The sequence below is a fragment of the Oncorhynchus kisutch genome, unplaced genomic scaffold, assembly GCF_002021735.2.
Source record: "Oncorhynchus kisutch isolate 150728-3 unplaced genomic scaffold, Okis_V2 scaffold2879, whole genome shotgun sequence".
Taxonomy (NCBI): Eukaryota; Metazoa; Chordata; class Actinopteri; order Salmoniformes; family Salmonidae; genus Oncorhynchus; species Oncorhynchus kisutch.
In genome coordinates this window covers 442,501-465,467 of record NW_022264824.1, presented here as the reverse complement: position 1 = coordinate 465,467, position 22,967 = coordinate 442,501, and the positions used below count along the sequence as shown (strand labels likewise).

The window sequence follows — 22,967 nt, the reverse complement described above, 5'->3', positions numbered from 1 at the left end:
ATAAACACCGTCCTGAAAATGGGACCTTTTTAACTGGTTTTAAATAGGTTTTTATTAAAACAGAATAAATTAAAAGATAGAGTCTCTCTGGAGTTGATTTGAAGTGGGACAGCTACAGTCATCTCTTCACCATCAGCCTGTCTTTCACATGTAAAAAGGCCCAGTGTCTCTGTGGAGTTGATTTGAGGTGGGACAGCTACAGTCATCCCTTCACCATCAGCCTGTCTTTCACATGTAAAAAGGCCCAGTGTCTCTGTGGAGTTGATTTGAGGTGGGACAGCTACAGTCATCTCTTCACCATCAGCCTGTCTTTCACATGTAAAAAGGCCCAGTCAGCAGCATCTGGGGTTTGACTGTGGCCTTAAAGTTCATGTTGTGACAGGATGTTTTTTATAGGGTCTTTAAGCTGCTATCAGCTTAAAGACCCCCCAACAGATTCACAGATGACCCCCCCCACCCACCCCCAACAGATCAACAGATGAGCCCCCCCCCCCCCAACCGATCAAAAGATGAATGATCATCGTCAACACACACCAACACAGTCATAAAGAGGTCACGACAACCCCTCTACCCCCTCAGGAGGCTGAAAAGAGACAGATGACCCCCCCGACAGATGACCCTCACCAACACAGTCGTAAAGAGATCACGACAACCCCTCTACCCCTCAGGAGGCTGAAAATACTTTTCATGGGCCTTTCATCCTCAAAACGTTATACAGCTGCACCGTTGAGAGCACTTGACTGGCTGCATCACCGCCTGGTATGGCTTGGCATCCGATGCCACAGAGGGTACAGTCGAGTACATCACTGGGGCTGAGCTCCCTGCCATTCAGGACCTCTATACCAGGCAGTGTCAGAGGAAGACTCCAGCCATCCAGGACCTCTATACCAGGCGGTTTCAGAGGAAGACTCCAGCCATCCAGGACCTCTATACCAGGCGGTGTCAGAGGAAGACTCCAGCCATCCAGAACCACTATACCAGGCGGTGTCAGAGGAAGGCCCTTAAAAATGATCAAAGACTCCAGCCACCCCATTCATAGACTGTTCTCTCTGCTACCCCACAGCAAGTGGTACCGGAGCACCAAGTCTCCAACTAACAGGATCCTGAACAGCTTCTACCCCCCAAGCCATAAGACTGTTAAATAGTTAGTTAAATAGTTAACCAATAGCTACCCGGACTATCTGCATTGACCCTTTTGCACTAACAGATACAGTATCCTGCTGTTACTGACTATTATCTATCCTTTACCCCTACCTACAGTATCCTGCTGTTACTGTCTATTATCTATCCTTTACCCTTACCTACAGTATCCTGCTGTTACTGTCTATTATCTATCCTTTACCCCTACCTACAGTATCCTGCTGTTACTGTCTATTATCTATCCTTTACCCCTACCTACAGTATACTGCTGTTACTGTCTATTATCTATCCTTTAACACTACCTACAGTATCCTGCTGTTACTGACTATTATCTATCCTTTAACACTACCTACAGTATACTGCTGTTACTGTCTATTATCTATCCTTTAACCCTACCTACAGTATCCTGCTGTTACTGTCTATTATCTATCCTTTACCCCTACCTACAGTATCCTGCTGTTACTGTCTATTATCTATCCTTTACCCCTACCTACAGTATCCTGCTGTTACTGTCTATTATCTATCCTTTACCCCTACCTACAGTATCCTGCTGTTACTGTCTATTATCTATCCTTTACCCCTACCTACAGTATACTGCTGTTACTGTCTATTATCTATCCTTTAACACTACCTACAGTATCCTGCTGTTACTGACTATTATCTATCCTTTAACACTACCTACAGTATACTGCTGTTACTGTCTATTATCTATCCTTTAACCCTACCTACAGTATCCTGCTGTTACTGTCTATTATCTATCCTTTACCCCTACCTACAGTATCCTGCTGTTACTGTCTATTATCTATCCTTTACCCCTACCTACAGTATACTGCTGTTACTGTCTATTATCTATCCTTTACCCCTACCTACAGTATACTGCTGTTACTGTCTATTATCTATCCTTTACCCCTACCTACAGTATCCTGCTGTTACTGTCTATTATCTATCCTTTACCCCTACCTACAGTATACTGCTGTTACTGTCTATTATCTATCCTTTACCCCTACCTACAGTATCCTGCTGTTACTGTCTATTATCTATCCTTTACCCTTACCTACAGTATACTGCTGTTACTGACTATTATCTATCCTTTAACACTACCTACAGTATACTGCTGTTACTGTCTATTATCTATCCTTTACCCCTACCTACAGTATACTGCTGTTACTGTCTATTATCTATCCTTTACCCCTACCTACAGTATCCTGCTGTTACTGTCTATTATCTATCCTTTACCCCTACCTACAGTATACTGCTGTTACTGTCTATTATCTATCCTTTACCCCTACCTACAGTATACTGCTGTTACTGTCTATTATCTATCCTTTACCCCTACCTACAGTATCCTGCTGTTACTGTCTATTATCTATCCTTTACCCCTACCTACAGTATCCTGCTGTTACTGTCTATTATCTATCCTTTACCCTTACCTACAGTATACTGCTGTTACTGACTATTATCTATCCTTTAACACTACCTACAGTATACTGCTGTTACTGTCTATTATCTATCCTTTACCCCTACCTACAGTATACTGCTGTTACTGTCTATTATCTATACTTTTCCCCTACCTACAGTATACTGCTGTTACTGTCTATTATCTATCCTGTTGTCTAGGCAATTTAACCCTACCTATATGTACATATCTACCTCCATTACCTCATACCTCAGCATATCAACTCGGTACGAGTACCCCGTGTATATAGCCATGTTATTACCTCATACCCCAGCATATCAACTTGGTACGAGTACCCCGTGTATATAGCCATTATATTACCTCATACCTCAGCATATCAACTCGGTACGAGTACCCCGTGTATATAGCCATGTTATTACCTCATACCCCAGCATATCAACTCGGTACGAGTACCCTGTGTATATAGCCAAGTTATTACCTCATACCTCAGCATATCAACTCGGTACGAGTACCCCGTGTATATAGCCATGTTATTACCTCATACCTCAGCATATCAACTCGGTACGAGTACCCCGTGTATATAGCCATGTTATTACCTCATACATCAGCATATCAACTCGGTACGAGTACCCCGTGTATATAGCCATGTTATTACCTCATACCTCCGCATATCAACTCGGTACGAGTACCCCGTGTATATAGCCATGTTATTACCTCATACCTCAGCATATCAACTCGGTACGAGTACCCTGTGTATATAGCCATGTTATTACCTCATACCCCTGCATATCAACTCGGTACGAGTACCCCGTGTTTATAGCCAAGTTTTTACCTCATACCCCTGCATGTCAACTCGGTACGAGTACCCCATGTATATAGCCATGTTATTACCTCATACCCCTGCATATCAACTCGGTACGAGTACCCCGTGTTTATAGCCAAGTTTTTACCTCATACCCCTGCATGTCAACTCGGTACGAGTACCCCGTGTATACAGCCATGTTATCCCTCAGCATATCAACTCCGTACGAGTACACCGTGTATATAGCCAAGTTATTACCTCATACCCCAGCATATCAACTCGGTACGAGTACCCCGTGTATATAGCCAAGTTATTACCTCATACCCCTGCATATCAACTCCGTACGAGTACCATGTGTATATAGCCAAGTTATTACCTCATACCCCTGCATATCAACTCCGTACGAGTACCCCGTGTATATAGCCATGTTATTACCTCATACCTCAGCATATCAACTCGGTACGAGTACCCCGTGTATATAGCCATGTTATTACCTCATTCCCCAGCATATCAACTCGGTACGAGTACCCCGTGTATATAGCCATGTTATTACCTCATACCTCAGCATATCAACTCGGTACGAGTACCCTGTGTATATAGCCATGTTATTACCTCATACCTCAGCATATCAACTCGGTACGATTACCCCGTGTATATAGCCATGTTATTACCTCATACCTCAGCATGTCAACTCGGTACGAGTACCCTGTGTATATAGCCATGTTATTACCTCATACCTCAGCATATCAACTCGGTACGAGTACCCCGTGTATACAGCCATGTTATCCCTCAGCATATCAACTCCGTACGAGTACACCGTGTATATAGCCAAGTTATTACCTCATACCCCAGCATATCAACTCGGTACGAGTACCCCGTGTATATAGCCAAGTTATTACCTCATACCCCTGCATATCAACTCCGTACGAGTACCCCGTGTATATAGCCATGTTATTACCTCATACCCCAGCATATCAACTCGGTACGAGTACCCCGTGTATATAGCCATGTTATTACCTCATACCTCAGCATATCAACTCGGTACGAGTACCCCGTGTATATAGCCAAGTTATTACCTCATACCCCTGCATATCAACTCCGTACGAGTACCCCGTGTATATAGCCATGTTATTACCTCATACCTCAGCATATCAACTCGGTACGAGTACCCCGTGTTTATAGCCAAGTTATTACCTCATACATCAGCATATCAACTCGGTACGAGTACCCCGTGTTTATAGCCATGTTATTACCTCATACCTCAGCATATCAACTCGGTACGAGTACCCCGTGTTTATAGCCATGTTATCGTTACTCAGTGTGAATGTATTCCTCGTGCTATTATTTTTCTGTTATTTCTCTTTTATCTCTGCATTGTTGGGAAAGGCCTGTAACTAAGCATTTCACTATTAGTCCACATATGTTGTTTACGAAAAACATGTGACAAATACAATTTAATTTGATTTATTCATCTTGATGGGATCCACTCACAGCATCATCAATCTGTTGGTCTTTGAACAGGAAAAGGCCATCAGAAAGTTCTAGAAATTCCTCCATTGGCAGCAGGGATCAACCATGTCCCTGATACTACCCTGTCTCCTAAAAGCATATTATACAGTTAACCTAAACCAAAAATATCTGTACCACTCATCTCATCATATACAATGGACCACTGGTTTATAAAATCAAATCTATTCTAATGTTATTTGGTCACATACACATGGTTAGCAGATGTTAATGCGAGTGTAGCGAAATGCTTGTTAAATAAATATATCAAGACATCTCAGGTTACACAGACCCACAAAGAATTCGAAAAACAAATCCAATTTTGATAAACTCTCATTATCTACTGGGTGAAATACCACAGTGTGACATCACAGCAGCCAGATGTGTGACCTGTTGCAACAAGAAAAGGGCAACCAGTGAAGAACAAACACCATTGTAAATACAACCCATATTCATGTTGATTTAATTTTCCCTTTTGTACTTTAACTATTTGCACATCCTTACAACACTGTATATATACATAATATGACATTTTAAATGTCTCTATTCCTTTGAAACTTTTGGGAGTGTAATGTTTAATTTGTAATTTTTACATGTTTATTTCACTTGTGTTATTATATATTTCACTTGCTTTGGCGATGTAAACATATGTTGCCCATGTCAATAAAGCCCATTGAATTGAGAGAGAGTGAGAGAGACATCACGTACCAAGTAGTTGATTGGTGTGTGATAATTAATTTCATCAGTAAACGTGTGTTTCAGTTCGATGTGACGTGGACGGACGTCAGTCCCGGTCATGTGCAGGTTTGTGCCTCTAAATACGCCTTATCAGTTGGCTAGGAGCATCCTGGCCGTTTCATTGCCACTACTATTAATGTGTTTTCCCGTTCTGCTCCGATGTTCTAGAATCTAGCACAACTACAATTAATCGTGAAATTGTACGACTATTTAGGGGGCCCCTATTGAGTATCACCGAGTGAAGCAATCGCTACAGCATACCCTGCGTTGTTGCTGGCAGCGTGTTTCTCGTGTTGAAGGCCTATAATTCTGTTTATATTCTGCTTGCCCAGTAGCTCTTGGGAATCGAAAGCTAAAATGAATAAGAGGCTGCTATGTGCGCAACTTCGACACAAGAGAGCGCTCCTAAACTGGGACGGTTGCAGCTGAACCGCAAGAAAGGATCCTATAGCCAGTAGACTACATATAAGCGCATACTTTAACCATCTCCTTCAAAACAAGGAGAAGATGCGTTGAAATGCTTACAAATTAACGATCGCTCTTATTTTTATTATTGTGATTGAAAACAACAAAAAATATATGTCGCGTATTTATTTATTTCCAAATTGCAGCCTATTTTCGTATTTTTTTAAAAATGTATTAGGTCTATTTATTAGCCTCATTTGAAAACGAAGTAGGCCAAACAAGGACCAAGATTGGTAAGTTTGTTCTATTCATTTGTATATAATATAAATTGACTAATCCTATTTAAACATCGGTACAGATTCATGCATTAACAATTCCTAAATATATATGTTACAAGATAAGTTACAGAAATTATATTTTAAGAATTTCATTAAAAAAAAAATATATATATATTCTGTCAGTGAAATCAGTGCACTATATTTGACCGACCGCTGCTGCTTCAATGCAGTCGGAGCTTTGTGTCACCAATATGTTTGTATCTGTAAAGCAGTTCCTACAGCGGGCTGTCGGTTCGGCGACACATCACAGGCTTCTTCAAACGGAAAGATAATTGACCGTTTCCACCTCTGTTCACAATAGGGCAGTCCGGTGGGACTGTAACGTAGACTCATCTCTCTGGAAATTCATGCAAATTCATCACTCTGAATTTATTGTGAACTCCGGATGTGAAAATATATATTAATTAAATTATCTTAAAATTGAAGGAAATATACTAAATTTTAGCCATAGTCTAAACAAACTATTTGGAAAATAATTTATGAAATTATCTAATAATTGTCTGAACAACCCGTTTAGGTTATTCTATAGACTAATAATTTTGTAGACAAAAAAATACAATTAACAAAATGAAATAGAAAAAACCAATTGAAAACATTACAGGCCTACTTAATATATCAGGGAACATAACATTACAGGCCTACTTAATATATCAGGGAACATAACAAGTCAAACCTTTGTCGCCCAAACCTGATTCTGTAGCGCTACATGAGAAATACCGTGGAAAGCGTGAGCACAAATAATACTCGTGTCTGTTTCGATGAGGGTGACAACTTTCCATAGAGTGTTTTCACACCTTTATACAAACCCTCAGGTCTCGGCATTTCTGAAAACAAATCTCATACAATTTGTCATGTGGTTTACAAGAAAACGAATTGTTAAGTGAAAGGTATAAATGGCCATGCAATAATTTACCGTAGCTAATTCCTCTGTATAGGTCTAACAGACGAATTTTACTACACATATCGGTGCTATCAATTGAATTGCTACTCCGTAATTAAATAGTTCTAATTTTCTAGTTAGCATCTTGCTATTATAAATCAATATGACAGAGAAGAGAGCCTAAACAAACATTTAGATATACCGCGGGGTCCGGGGGAGGTAAAGGCCCTATGTGTCTTAGTGAAGGGTTCTATAATGACGTGATAATTGTCGATCATCCGCCGGTCAATGACCTGACGGGCTGTAGAGAGATAGTTCAATGAGCGTTGTCTGCCGGGAATACACAAATAACTAGCGATAGGTGGAGGGGGGGGGGGGGGGGGAGGGGCACGGGAAACCTGGATGTACAGTTTTATTTAGGATGTTACGACAACAACAAAAAATACACAACATTTAACATTTACTACAAGAGGTTGAAATATATAAGTAGAAAAAATACTCTCACTTGACACCCTCCCCCCGTCCCGTCCCCCCCACCACCTTACTAACTCTGACCTTGCTCACAACTACTTTATTGAGGACAAATGTACTGACTACGACTGTGGTATGAGGTTGTCCCGTCTAGCTATCTGTAGATGAATGTACTGACTACGACTGTGATATGAAGTTGTCCCGTCTAGCTATCTGTAGATGAATGTACTGACTACGACTGTGATATGAGGTTGTCCCGTCTAGCTATCTGTAGATGAATGTACTGACTACGACTGTTATATGAGGTTGTCCCGCCTAGCTATCTGTAGATGAATGTACTGACTACGACTGTTATATGAGGTTGTCCCACCTAGCTATCTGTAGATGAATACACTGAGTGTAAGTCACTCTGAATAAGACCGTCTGCTAAATGAATAAAATGGATAATAATAATAATAAGCTAAATATAGGCCAGGAGAAGTAGGCTACTCCTGTATTCTTTTTAAATGTACAGAGCAGAATAAAACTCACGCCTCTCTGATAGGTCCTTATCTGGGAGATGTAGTGTAGCTTAACGTTTCACTATCAGCCTTTACTGCGCAATAACATTTTGTATGAACTAAAACATTTAAACTGACTTTTTTTTAAAAAATCAGTTAAATATCACACCCCCAAAAAAAGGGTAAATATATGTGGACTGAGCCATCTATCACGATCCATCCTAAAAGCCACACCCATGGCCTTCACAGCAAATTGGGAGTGTGAAACGGGAATCACGTAATCACCCGTGCAGGTTATCACAGGGGAGCAGCTCCGTCAGTTTACACAGTGGTAACTCAGTGCACACGGCCAGCCAGACGGAGGACTTCCCTGCCTCTTGATTTACAGTAGCCTATTGAAAGTATAGCTCTATAGCCTATGCGATTCTAATTGGGATATTTTGGATATACTTAAAATAGATATATATATATATTGTACTTTTATTTCTCCAAAGGATGCAGAACTTTTCAAGAAGATCCCTGGTTCCGGTGCGTCTCCAACCCTTCTGACAGAAGCCCCGGAGAAGAATTGGAAGAAGACCGTGGGACCGAATAACATTTAATCTTACCTGACAAAAAAATTACCATGCTCGGAGAGGGAGAGAGCAACACCTTTCCTTCCCCCAAGGACGCCCCCCGCCCGGAGGAGAGGAGAAAGTCCCCGGTGGTGGGTGCAGATGACCCGGCTATGGCCGGCAGCGCTAGCCGATACACCGACGGACTCGGGCCAGACCGCTATTATATCTCACCCCCATCCAAGCAAACTGGAGACATGGCGAGTCCATGTTCGTTATTCCCTTATTCTCAGTCCGGTACCGTTTACACGGGTTCCGGTGGATCCAGATATTCGACATCGCTTCACTTCAGCTCGGTGTTGCCTCCCACGGGATTCTCCTCCGCGGGGCGCAATCAGTTCGGCTCGGCCTACCAGTTAGGACAGGGTGGGTGTCTCTACCCTCCATACAGCACCGGCTCCGGGATCGGCTCGGTGCCCCTACCCTCGGGCACGGGGGTGAGGGCTCAGGTCTACCTCTGTAACCGGCCTCTCTGGCTCAGGTTCCACCGTCATCAGACCGAGATGATTATCACCAAACAGGGCAGGTGAGTGCGACGTGGCCAGCGGCTAAAGCTGCTTCGGTTCGGGCGGGTGCCGAGTGTGCTTTCATATTGTCGTGAAACTGTATTCTCTGAAACTTCTCTCATACTCCATTAAAATACGGAAAAAGGCGCCTGAATACTGAAAAGGATGCCATCATCACATTGTATTTATATTTGATGTTGTGAAACTGTATTCTCTGAAACACCACCCACACATTCATTTGTTCTCAAATTCTCACCAGATCTGGCACATTTAAAAATACGCAAAACACACACACGCATTTGAATCCCTGTCTGTTTATCAGGCGGATGTTCCCGTTCCTGGGTTTCAACCTGATGGGTCTGAATCTCTCTGCTCATTACAACGTGTTTGTGGAGGTCATGCTCGCTGACCCCAACCACTGGAGGTTCCAAGGCGGGAAATGGATCACCTGCGGAAAGGCGGACAATAATATGCAGGGTATGATCCGATAAATTATAGGCAGTAGAAAGATTCTAAACGACTTCTAAAATAGTTGTTTTGATTACAGTAACCACAGCGATTATGAAACAATCTTTTTTTTTACATTTATTTTTAAATAAAACAATTTAAAAAACATTTTTCCTTCTTTAGGAAACAAAATGTACGTCCATCCTGAATCTCCCAACACGGGAGCACATTGGATGAGACAGGAGATCTCGTTCGGCAAACTGAAGCTCACCAACAACAAAGGAGGCAGTAACAACAACGCACAGGTGATGCTTTTCTTTATACCACCTGCACGCGGGGGTCATTTTAAGGACATATAAATATATTCGAATAAGCCTGGGAATGTATTTGATTTGATTTGATATTGATTTATGTACGAAATATTTTCATCGTAAAAAAAAATTTCTACTGTGGTTAATGTGTAACTTCCAGGCTCATTGTTTTAAAAGCAAAGCAAAATAAACAAACATTTAGTTTATTGTTATTATTATGAAGATCATACATACATATAGATTTCTTTATTAAGTCAAATCCTGAAAACATTCGCATAAACTTGCATTGATGTCAGTGGTATGTGTCATTATTTATTTATTTGACCTTTATTTAACTAGGCAAGTCAGTTAAGAACTAATTCTTATTTTCAATGACGCCTAGGAACAGTGGGGTTAACTGCCTTGTTCAGGGGCAGAACAACAGATATTTAGGTCTGTGGATCTTGCACCCTTTCTGTTACTAGTCCAACGCTCTTACCGCTAGGCTACCTACCTGCTGCACCCGTACAGGATTTGGCCCACAAATAAGTCTCCTCCGTTGACTTTCTGTTCGGTTCCTCTGTGTACAGATGATAGTTCTTCAGTCTCTTCACAAGTATCAGCCGCGGCTACACATTGTAGAGGTGACAGAGGGGTTGGAGGACATGAGCAGTGACCCAAAGACCCAGACCTTCACCTTCCCTGAGAACCAGTTTATAGCCGTCACGGCCTATCAGAACACCGATGTAAGAATGCATCTTTCACTATCGTTCTCTCTCTCTGTCCTCTCCCTCTGCTCTCTCATTCTCGTTCTCTCTCGGTCCTCTCCCCTCGCTCTCTCTCTCTCTGTCCTCTCCCCATGCTCTCTCTCTGTCCTCTCCCCTTGCTCTCTCTCTCTCTCCCCGTGCTCTCTCTCTCTCTCCCCGTGCTCTCTCTCTCTGTCCTCTCCCCCTGCTCTCTCTCTCTCTCCCCGTGCTCTCTCTCTCTCTGTCCTCTCCCCCTGCTCTCTCTCTCTCCCTGTCTCTCTCTCTGTCCTCTCCCCATGCTCTCTCTCTGTCCTCTCCCCCTGCTCTCTCTCTCTGTCCTCTCCCCTGCTCTCTCTATCCTCTCCCCGTGCTCTCTCTCTCTCTGTCCTCTCCCCCTGCTCTCTCTATCCTCTCCCCCTGCTCTCTCTCTCTCCCCGTGCTCTCTCTCTCTCTGTCCTCTCCCCCTGCTCTCTCTCTCTCCCCGTGCTCTCTCTCTCTCTGTCCTCTCCCCATGCTCTCTCTCTCCCCGTGCTCTCTCTCTCTGTCCTCTCCCCCTGCTCTCTCTATCCTCTCCCCCTGCTCTCTCTCTCCCTGTCTCTCTCTCTGTCCTCTCCCCATGCTCTCTCTCTGTCCTCTCCCCCTGCTCTCTCTCTCTCTCCCCCCGTGCTCTCTCTATCCTCTCCCCCTGCTCTCTCTCTCTCTCCCCGTGCTCTCTCTCTCTCTCCCCCGTGCTCTCTCTCTCTCTCCCCCTGCTCTCTCTCTCTTTCCCCGTGCCCTCTCTCTCTGTCCTCTCCCCCTGCTCTCTCTATCCTCTCCCCCTGTTCTCTCTCTCCCTGTCTCTCTCTCTGTCCTCTCCCAATGCTCTCTCTCTGTCCTCTCCCCCTGCTCTCTCTCTCTCCCCGTGCTCTCTCTCTCTGTCCTCTCCCCCTGCTCTCTCTGTCCTCTCCCCCTGCTCTCTCTCTCTCTATCCTCTCCCCCTGCTCTCTCTCTCTCTCCCCCCGTGCTCTCTCTATCCTCTCCCCCTGCTCTCTCTCTCTCTCTCTCTCCCCGTGCTCTCTCTCTCTCTCCCCCCGTGCTCTCTCTCTCTCTCCCCCTGCTCACTCTCTCTCCCCGTGCTCTCTCTCTCCCCCTGCTCTCTCTCTCTCCCCGTGCTCTCTCTCTCTCCCCCAGCTCTCTCTCTCCCCATGCTCTCTCTCTCTCTCCCCCTGCTCTCTCTCTCTCCCCCTGCTCTCTCTCTCTCAACCCTTTATCTCATTATACCACCGTTTTCTAATTGCTACTCTCTGTTTCCATAGATCACACAACTGAAAATTGACCACAACCCGTTTGCAAAAGGATTCAGGGATAACTATGATTCGTGAGCATCTTTAATGTTTCCACCACATTTATTATTCACTTACAAATGACCGTAACACAAGTTTTTTTGGGGCGTAATGTCTTATCCCTGTCACATTTCCTTATATACCGAGTGTACAAAACATTAAGCACACCTTCCTAATATTGCGTTTGCAGCCCCCTTTGCCCGCACAACAGCCCCTCAATTCGTCAGGGCATAGACTCTACAAGGTGTGGAAAGCGCTCCACAGGGAGGCTGGCCCGTGTAGACTCCAATGCTTTGTCAAATTGGCTGGATGTCCTTTGTGTTGGTGGACCATTCTTGATACACACAGGAAACAGTTGAGTGTGAAAAACCCTGCAGCGACTGGCGTGGCTCTGGCACCTACTACCATAACGCATTCAAAGCCCCTTGAATCTTTTGTCTTGTCCATTCACCCTCTGAACGACACACGTACACAATCCATGTCTCAATTGTCTCAAGGCTTAAACATAATTATTTGACCTGTCTCCTCCCCTTCATCTACATTGATTGAAGTGGATTTAACAGGTGAAATCATTAAGTGATAATAGCTTTCACCTGGATTCACCTGGTCAGTCTGTGTCATGGATAGAGCAGGTGTCCTTAATGTTTTATACACTCAGTGTACATCTCTCTTCTCCTATGATATTCTAGGATGTACACAGCTCCAGAGGGTGACCGACTGACCCCCTCCCCCACCGGCTCCCACCAGATCGTCCCAGGTGCTCGCTATGCCATGCAACCTTTCTTCCAGGACCAGGTCATCAACAACCTGCCCCAGAACCGCTTCTACAACAGCGAGAGGACAGTACCCCAGACCAACAGTCTCTTTTCCCCTCAGCCAGAGGACAGCGCCTCCCAGAGGTGGTTTATCTCCATGCAACAGGGAGGAGCTGGCCCCAACAAACTGGATCTCAGTTCCTATGAAGGGGACTACTCTAGCAGCATGCTCCCTTACGGGATTAAATCCCTGCCTCTACAGAACTCCCACGCTCTCACCTACTACCCAGACTCTCCTTTCACTTCCATGGCAGCAGGATGGGGCTCTAGAGGATCTTACCAGAGAAAGGTGACCACGGGCCTGCCGTGGTCCCCTAGACCCAGCCCCACTGGGTTCCCAGAGGACCAGCTGTCTGTGCCTGACAAAGACAAGGCTCAGGGGGAAGAGATCAACGGCAGTAGTGTTGGTAACATAGCTTCAACGTGGACTGATACTCACTCTTCCACGCCGGGCCTGGAGAAAGCTGACTCTGGGGCCGTGGTGTGTAAAAGGAGACGTACGCCTCTGAGTGGACCCGGCACAGAGAACTCCCCCACTGTAAAGGGTGAGGGTCTGACTGCCACTGACACCTACAGCAAAGACTCATCCGTTTCTAAAAGTATGGCTTACTATTCCTTCTACACAGGCCCTTAATTATCTTGTCACCTTTAAAAAAATCTTTGATGCCAGGTTTTCCCTCCTTTTCTTATTGGTTGGAAGTTCCAAGTCTGTCGATATTCTGCCAAACCAGTGCCACCGACACCAACCTTATTCACCAGGGTTTTTCACAGCATGTGATTGGACAGTGTAATTTTTTAAATAATAATCTATGATGGACCGTGGGAATGGTTCTTAAAGGGCCAGAGTATTCAATATAACCCAGTGGGTTGTGCTATAACGTATTGTATTGTCCTTCAATGTACCCAGTTGTGTGTTTGTACAAGATATGCCTTCACATTGAAGTTTTTGTTTTTTACAGACGTGACTCGTTTATTGAAGACTTGTGAATATGATGCTGTAAAATGTGAAGGGTCTTGTATCAAATAGACTGTAGATTGTTAAGAGTTTTTTTGGGTTGTTTTTTCTTAATAAAAATTTTAAAAAGCTTCAAGGTTTGTTATCCAACTATTGAATGAATAGGAGTCTTTGGTCCATCAGAGTAACGGACTAAGATAACAGCCTACATCAGGACTACACCATCGACTCTTATATCGACAACGCAATACAATCTCTATCTGTACCATTGATATATTATTTAACTAGACTAAGTCATTTAAGAACAAATGATTTACAATGGCGTTCTACCCGGGGAAGAGTGGGGTTTAACTGCCTTGTTCAGGGGGCAGAACAACAGACTAGGCTACCTGTCTCTACCTGCTGCCATCAAGGTCCTGACATCCTGTCAGTTTGTTACTTTGGTTGCTACAGGCTCAGAAGTCCATATCCTCTCTTTTGGTCACAGATATATATATATATATAATCTTTTTAATGAATTTATCTAATTAATATATATATATGTGTGTGTTTTATTGTCACACACCGGACTGGTGCAGTGAATTGTGTTGTTTTACAGGGTCAGTCATAGTAGTATGATAGGTGTTGTTTTACAGGGTCAGTCATAGTAGTATGATAGGTGTTGTTTTACAGGGTCAGTCATAGTAGTATGATAGGTGTTGTTTTACAGGGTCAGTCATAGTAGTATGATAGGTATTGTTTTACAGGGTCAGTCATAGTAGTATGATAGGTGTTGTTTTACAGGGTCAGTCATAGTAGTATGATAGGTGTTGTTTTATAGGGTCAGTCATAGTAGTATGATAGGTGTTGTTTTACAGGGTCAGTCATAGTAGTATGATAGGTGTTGTTTTACAGGGTCAGCCATAGTAGTATGATAGGTGTTGTTTTACAGGGTCAGCCACAGTAGTATGATAGGTGTTGTTTTACAGGGTCAGCCACAGTAGTATGATAGGTGTTGTTTTACAGGGTCAGTCATAGTAGTATGATAGGTGTTGTTGTACAGGGTCAGCCATAGTAGTATGATAGGTGTTGTTTTACAGGGTCAGTCATAGTAGTATGATAGGTGTTGTTTTACAGGGTCAGCCACAGTAGTATGATAGGTGTTGTTTTACAGGGTCAGTCATAGTAGTATGATAGGTGTTGTTTTACAGGGTCAGTCATAGTAGTATGATAGGTGTTGTTTTACAGGGTCAGCCACAGTAGTATGATAGGTGTTGTTTTACAGGGTCAGCCACAGTAGTATGATAGGTGTTGTTTTACAGGGTCAGCCACAGTAGTATGATAGGTGTTGTTTTACAGGGTCAGCCACAGTAGTATGATAGGTGTTGTTTTACAGGGTCAGCCACAGTAGTATGATAGGTGTTGTTTTACAGGGTCAGCCACAGTAGTATGATAGGTGTTGTTTTACAGGGTCAGCCACAGTAGTATGATAGGTGTTGTTTTACAGGGTCAGCCACAGTAGTATAATTGGTGTTGTTTTACAGGGTCAGTCATAGTAGTATGATAGGTTTTGTTTTACAGGGTCAGCCATAGTAGTACGGTGTCCCTGGAACATATTGGGGACGTTATAAAGAGGCAATATGCTGGATTTGACTCTGATCATAAGTCAGAGCAATGGTCACTAACCTTTTCGGTGTCAAGGTCACATTCGGTGTCAAGGTCACCTTCGGAGTCAAGGTTATAACTTCGGAGTCAAGGTCACATTCGGTGTCAAGGTCACCTTCGGTGTCAAGGTCACCTTCGGAGTCAAGGTCACCTTCGGAGTCAAGGTCACCTTCGGAGTCAAGGTCACCTTCGGAGTCAAAAAGCAAGCGGAGATCTACCACTCAGATGATTTTAACCCTGTATGAGTGTATTTCCCAGAAGCCTCAGTAGACTGTCATGAAGGTAGCCCGGTAGCAGTTAAAAACGTTAATGGAAGTAGTTTAGTGTCTAAGAAAAGGGGTTCATTATGCTTAAAAAGAAGGACGTTTCCAGGCCTTTCTTATATCTCTGAGATATCAGACACTTCAAAACAAACTTCCGTTAGATTCGTTTTTTACTATCTGTTTTTCAATGTGTGAATCTGTTATTCAATGTGTTTCTATGGGCTAATAGCAGTGAGGCCAATGTTTCATCAAATCATTTGTTAATATATATATATATATATATATGTATACTGTATATATATGAAAAGGAGGGCACACTGAACTAGGCTAGTATCAAACTTTGCTGTACTCTTTGACAGTCTCTCTCTGGTCATGTTTTTTAAAGGTTATTAAATATCACCTAGGCTTGTATCAAACTTTGCTCTGGGGTCGTGGAAGTTGTAGGCACGGTGATTTGAGCTATCTGATTGGCCAGCGCGGTAGGCATACTTTATTTAGCTCTCCTGGTCCCCTGGGTAGGCAGGAATGTTTATCCCATCAGACAAATGAAATGGTTCAAAATGGGAAAATTTTTCCTACCAGGCGCGCGGGGCTTCTCAAATACACCTACTACCAACAGACCAAGACGAATGGAAAAACAAAATATGAGCGCAAGGCTTTGTCATTGGCATTTCCATAGAAATGTTTGGTAATCGACTAGTAATGGCTTAAAGATCGACCAGTCGATCCACTGGTTAGTGTGCACTGAGTCGGAGCGTTTGTCAAACACCAGAATAGTACACAGTATCTGGTAAAGCAAAGGCAGTCCCTGAAAGAGACTTTTCAGTAACTTATTTTCTGAAATAATCAGCGTCACGGAATACTTTAAAATCGCTGCATTTCGAAACGATGATCAGAACGTTAGGCCTATCCTATGTAAATGGGAAGCGCTGAGTCTAACCACACGCGATCACATCCCCCATTGAGAACAATGAGGGGATCCGAATGAATCTGTCCCGGGCGCGGGTGAAAGTTAATTGCATTGGTTTCGGAACCCCGGCGCTGCTTCCAGGGATTGAACCAGGTGCCCTGCTCCGAACCACCGCGAACTCTGCTCAAAGTGATGTAAAGGAGGGAAACATTATTTATAATAACGGTTACATGGAGAATATCAGACCTCTCTGAAATGAAAATGGGATGACCATCCCGTCAGCAAAATATATTTAACCTAAACCCTCCCTGAATGCCTTGGGGGTGAAAAAAAAACAAGTGACCCTCCCCTATACCCAAAATAACAATTAAAACAAAGTGGATAGCAGAGAGCATCTACCATTTAACCTCACGTTTTGGACAGACCAGAGCAGTAGATAGGCATTTTTAGAAACCGTTCTTCATCCTGTAAGCATTACATGACAACAAAGGAATTTTGATTGCGCAACAGGGCTACGTGGTCAGAGGGTTCTGGGTTCGCAGACCACTGTGGACAAGAGTAAGGGCGGAAAGAATCTGCTTGAATATGTAAAAGCGTTGCATGAATCTATCATCGTTTTTGTAGGTCCAAGAATTTATAAACATTTCAGGGAATTCTAGGTCATTTAACACATTAGCGGAATCTTGCAGCTTAAGAACAGACAGAGAGATAGACCTATGTGTTCATCTGATCATGTTTCTTCAAGGCCAAATCACTGTGTCTATTTGAAAATAATTAAATCTAAGACTTCATTTTTGAATCTGAGCATGGTACTTTCAAAAGTTAGGCCTACCTTTCCATCCCAGACAGAGTAGGCCTACCTTTCCACCCCAGACAGAGTAGGCCTACCTTTCCACCCCAGACAGAGTAGGCCTACCTTTCCACCCCAGACAGAGTAGGCCTACCTTTCCACCCCAGACAGAGTAGGCCTACCTTTCCACCCCAGACAGAGTAGGCCTACCTTTCCATCCCAGACAGAGTAGGTCTACCTTTCCACCCCAGACAGAGTAGGCCTACCTTTCCACCCCAGACAGAGTAGGCCTACCTTTCCACCCCAGACAGAGTAGGCCTACCTTTCCACCCCAGACAGAGTAGGCCTACCTTTCCACCCCAGACAGAGTAGGCCTACCTTTACACCCCAGACAGAGTAGGCCTACCTTTCCACCCCAGACAGAGTAGGCCTACCTTTCCACCCCAGACAGAGTAGGCCTACCTTTACACCCCAGACAGAGTAGGCCTACCTTTACACCCCAGACAGAGTAGGCCTACCTTTACACCCCAGACAGAGTAGGCCTACCTTTACACCCCAGACAGAGTTGGAAGACATTTAATGGAAGAAATTTAAACCCAGGCAGCTTTTAGGGAAACACTTGTGACCTTCTGTCGTTGGGTTAAGTTCTGTCGTTGGGTTAAGTTCTGTCGTTGGGTTAAGTTCTGTCGTTGGGTTAAGTTCTGTCGTTGGGTTAAGTTCTGTCGTTGGGTTAAGTTCTGTCGTTGGGTTAAGCTCTATTGTTGGGTTAAGTTCTGTTGTTGGGTTAAGTTCTGTCGTTGGGTTAAGTTCTGTCGTTGGGTTAAGTTCTGTCGTTGGGTTAAGTTCTGTCGTTGGGTTAAGTTCTGTCGTTGGGCTAAGCTCTGTCGTTGGGTTAAGTTATGTCGTTGGGTTAAGTTATGTCGTTGGGTTAAGTTCTGTCGTTGGGCTAAGCTCTGTCGTTGGGCTAAGCTCTATTGTTGGGTTAAGTTATGTCGTTGGGCTAAGCTCTGTCGTTTGGCTAAGCTCTGTCGTTGGGCTAAGTTCTGTCGTTGGGCTAAGCTCTGTCGTTGGGTTAAGTTATGTCGTTGGGCTAAGCTCTGTCGTTGGGCTAAGCTCTGTCGTTGGGTTAAGTTATGTCGTTGGGTTAAGTTATGTCGTTGGGCTAAGCTCTGTCGTTGGGCTAAGCTCTGTTGTTGAACTTAACCCAACGACAGAAGGTCACAAGTGTTTCTCTAAAAGCTGCCTGGGGTTAAACATCTTCCATTATACAGAAAGTGAATAGCTTCATCAATCGATAGTGACCGAATTAGATGACTTCCCAGGTCTATGTTGTTGTCTCCATCGGCTATAGAAGGTTGAATAGCTCAGCCTCTGAACGTCAAAGAAATTAAACAGTGATATTCCCATAGTGCATCGGAGTCACATCTTTCCCAGGGTACTTTGCAGCTTGTTTCTAGCAGAAAGCATCGCGGGACCAAAGCCCTGTTATTGATCACTTTGTAGAATGAGATCTGTTTATAAGCTAACAATGGGTAGGCCTGTGCCTTTTCACCCTTTTATTTCAAACAAGGTAGCCCTGTGGCATACCCTCTCATAACCCCTCATATTTCAGTCTTGGTTTTAACTTAACAGCTCCTCGCTGACATGTAAGTAGGCTATTTAAAGAGTGTGTGATGGCTGGAGGAATTGACTGACACATCTCTGGATCTACGGTAGCAGCCTATAGTCTGATTTATTGTCCTGCATTTTGCTACTTCAAGTTTCAGCTCCTTAATGTAAGGTACTAGAATCTGGCTTATTATGAGGTCAATAACTCTGATAAATACATCAAATGGGCAAGAAACATAATAGTTTTTTGTATTAAAATCAATTATAGTTGTAGCCAGCTATTAAAGTTGACCTCCAGTCTTCCTTCTCATCTTCGTGCTCTCCTTGTCAAACTGAACAGAACAGCCTATAGGCTCGTCCACGTGTAAGATTGGGATTTTTTATGGGACTAGGACTAAATGGAAAGAAACCTTTGACTCTCCTCCTGAACTGCCATCACAGGCAGCACACAGCACAGCCATTGGTTAGGCAGCACAGCCATTGGTTAAGCAGCACGCAGCACAGCCATTGGTTAAGCAGCACAGCCATTGGTTAGGCAACACACAGAGCAGCCATTGGTTAGGCAACACACAGCACAGCCATTGGTTAGGCAGCACACAGCGCAGCCATTGGTTAGGCAGCACAAGGCACAGCCATTGGTTAAGCAGCACACAGCACAGCCATTGGTTAGGCAACACACAGCGCAGCCATTGGTTAGGCAGCACACAGCACAGCCATTGGTTAGGCAGCACACAGCACAGCCATTGGTTAGGCAACACACAGCGCAGCCATTGGTTAAGCAGCACACAGCACAGCCATTGGTTAGGCAGCACAGCCATTGGTTAAGCAGCACACAGCACAGCCATTGGTTAGGCAAAACACAGCGCAGCCATTGGTTAGGCAGCACAAGGCACAGCCATTGGTTAAGCAGCACACAGCACAGCCATTGGTTAGGCAGCACACAGCACAGCCATTGGTTAAGCAGCACGCAGCACAGCCATTGGTTAGGCAGCACACAGCACAGCCATTGGTTAAGCAGCACGCAGCACAGCCATTGCTGTGCCTTATTGCTATTATAAACTGGTTACCAATATAATTAGAGCAGTAAAACTAAATGTTTCGTCACACACATGGTATATGGTCTGATATACCACAGCTGTCTGGGCAACAACCCAGCAGCAGGACCGCTACCTCTGCCTTTGTGCAAGGAGGAGCAGGAGAGCACTGCCAGAGCCCTGCAAAATGACCTCCAGCAGGCCACAAATGTGCATGTGTCTGCTCAAACGGTCATAAACAGACTCCATGAGGGTGGTATGAGGGCCCGATGTCCACAGGTGGGGGTTGTGCTTACAGTCCAACACCGTGCAGGACGTTTGGCATTTGCCAGAGAACACCAAGATTGGCAAATTCGCCACTGGCGCCCTGTGCTCTTCACAGATGAAAGCAAGTTCACACTGAGCACATGTGACAGTCTGGAGACGCCGTAGAGAACGTTCTGCTGCCTGTAACATCCTCCAGCATGACCGGTTTGGCGGTGGGTCAGTCATGGTGTGGGGTGGCATTTCTTTGGGGGGCCGCACAGCCCTCCATGTGCTCGCCAGAGGTAGCCTGACTGCCATTAGGTACCGAGATGAGATCCTCAGACCCCTTGTGAGACCATATGCTGGTGCGGTTGGCCCTGTGTTCCTCCTAATGCAAGACAATGCTAGACCTCATGTGGCTGGAGTGTGTCAGCAGTTCCTGCAAGAGGAAGGCATTGATGCTATGCACTGGCCCGCCCGTTCCCCAGACCTGAATCCAATTGAGCACATCTGGGACATCATGTCTGGAGCGAGCCACGTTGCACCACAGACTGTCCAGGAGTTGGCGGATGCTTTAGTCCAGAGGTCATACAGGCACGTGGAGGCCACACACACTACTGAGCCTCAATTTGACTTGTTTTAAGGACATTACATCAAAGTTGAGTCAGCCTGTAGTGCGGTTTTCCACTTTAATTTTGAGTGTGACTCCAAATCCAGACCTCCATGGGTTGATAAATTTGATTTCCATTGATCATTTTTGTGTGATTTTGTTGTCAGCACATTCAACTATGTAAAGAAAAAAGTATTTAATAAGAATATTTCATTCATTCAGATCTAGGATGTGTTATTTTAGTGTTCCCTTTATTTTTTTGAGCAGTGTATATATAGATACATCATTACTTGAGAAAGCCAGGACCAAGAGAAGAATGACCATTGAATTGATGGACTCTGCCGCCCTCGAGTGGGAGAAAGTTTCAAGTGCTAGTTGTACAAGAGAAAAACCACTCATTTGTTTTCCAATGTGTACTATTCACTTTCTGGAAACGTGGAGGCGTTTACCGGTTAATTTATAGTAAACAGACAGGATAATGAGCAATTGTTTACATCAAAATATTTTTGAAAGATTCTTCGACAAAAAAAAAGGAATCATTATCTGACTTCAAACTTCCTAGAACGAAAAAAAACATCCTGCAATTTACAGCGCAGCCCTGATTCCTGATAACACTCAACTGGCAGTCTGGTGATTTGAGCGTCAGTGGCTGACAACAACAGAGGCAGGGCAGAGTGCACACAGCCAGCTACACACAGCCATCTACACACAGCCATCTACACACAGCCAGCTACACACAGCCAACTACACACAGCCAGCTACACACAGCCATCTACACACAGCCAGCTACACACAGCCAACTACACACAGCCAGCTACACACAGCCATCTACACACAGCCAGCTACACACAGCCAGCTACACACAGCCAACTACACACAGCCAACTACACACAGCCAGCTACACACAGCCAGCTACACACAGCCAACTAACTACACACAGCCAACTAACTACACACAGCCAACTATACACACAGCCAGCTACACCCAGCAACACACAGCCAACTACACACACACACTGCCAGCTACACACAGCCAGCTACACCCGCAGACTAACAGCTAGAAGGACAACAGAAGCCTTATGGAATATCAGCGTTGCCTGACAGAAGAATAGAGAGTCACTGGCAACAGGACAACATTCTGGGGAACCGCAAGAGCCTCTTTTGTAAGTCTACTTAGCTAGCTAGCTAATCAATGTTTTCTGTATCTTGCTAGTTAACAAAAACACAGACACGCCAGAGAAGTGTAGTTCATTTTTAAAGTCATAAAAAAAACATGACATTTGCTAGCTAGTCACTGTTGCGAGTTGTTAGCTAACGTCGGCTAGTTAGTTAGCTTTCTCCAGCTAGCTAACGATAATTTAGCTAGCTAATCTGTATAAACACCGATATGTGTTCGCTAACTAGTTTACAAACATGAACAATGAGTAAGTAATTAACTAGCAAGTACCATTTGTACGTTTTTTAAAAACTGTTGGCTTTCGTTGAAACAACTAAAAGTTTGGATGATGAAGCTAACTAGGTAGATACAACCATGCTAGTTAGAAAACATACCAGCCACTTGATATCCCGTTAATGGTCTAAAATTCATCTTTACAGTCTAGTCTGGCTCTGGGCATTGCTACTTTGTTGTTGTTGTTGTTGTTGTTGTTGAATATCTTGGTTGCTACTTTGTTGTTGTTGTTGAATATCTTGGTTGCTACTTTGTCTGTTGTTGAATATCTTGGTTGCTACTTTGTCTGTTGTTGAATATCTTGGTTTCTACTTTGTCTGTTGTTGAATATCTTGGTTTCTACTTTGTCTGTTGTTGAATATCTTGGTTTCTACTTTGTCTGTTGTTGTTGAATATCTTGGTTTCTACTTTGTCTGTTGTTGTTGAATATCTTGGTTTCTACTTTGTCTGTTGTTGAATATCTTGGTTTCTACTTTGTCTGTTGTTGTTGAATATCTTGGTTTCTACTTTGTCTGTTGTTG

At 44.0% G+C, this 22,967-nt stretch overlaps 2 protein-coding genes across 2 annotated transcripts in view; both read left to right on the top strand.

The window, feature by feature from the left end:
- Positions 1 to 5,709: 5,709 nt before the first annotated feature.
- LOC116370994 (eomesodermin) lies at positions 5,710 to 14,028 on the top strand. Its single transcript, XM_031819930.1, has 7 exons — positions 5,710 to 6,301; positions 8,692 to 9,337; positions 9,640 to 9,794; positions 9,948 to 10,069; positions 10,645 to 10,800; positions 12,096 to 12,157; positions 12,812 to 14,028. Exons 2-7 carry the CDS (start codon positions 8,823 to 8,825, stop codon positions 13,569 to 13,571), a joined length of 1,770 nt encoding a protein of 589 aa, XP_031675790.1. The 5' UTR covers positions 5,710 to 6,301; positions 8,692 to 8,822; the 3' UTR covers positions 13,572 to 14,028.
- Positions 14,029 to 21,936: 7,908 nt separating this feature from the next.
- LOC109883823 (ankyrin repeat and IBR domain-containing protein 1-like) overlaps positions 21,937 to 22,967 on the top strand; it is a 68,968-nt gene continuing 67,937 nt past the window's right edge. The window contains exon 1 of the mRNA XM_031819922.1: positions 21,937 to 22,159. The gene's annotated coding sequence lies outside the window, so the exon portion shown is untranslated. The remainder of the gene's footprint in view (positions 22,160 to 22,967) is intronic.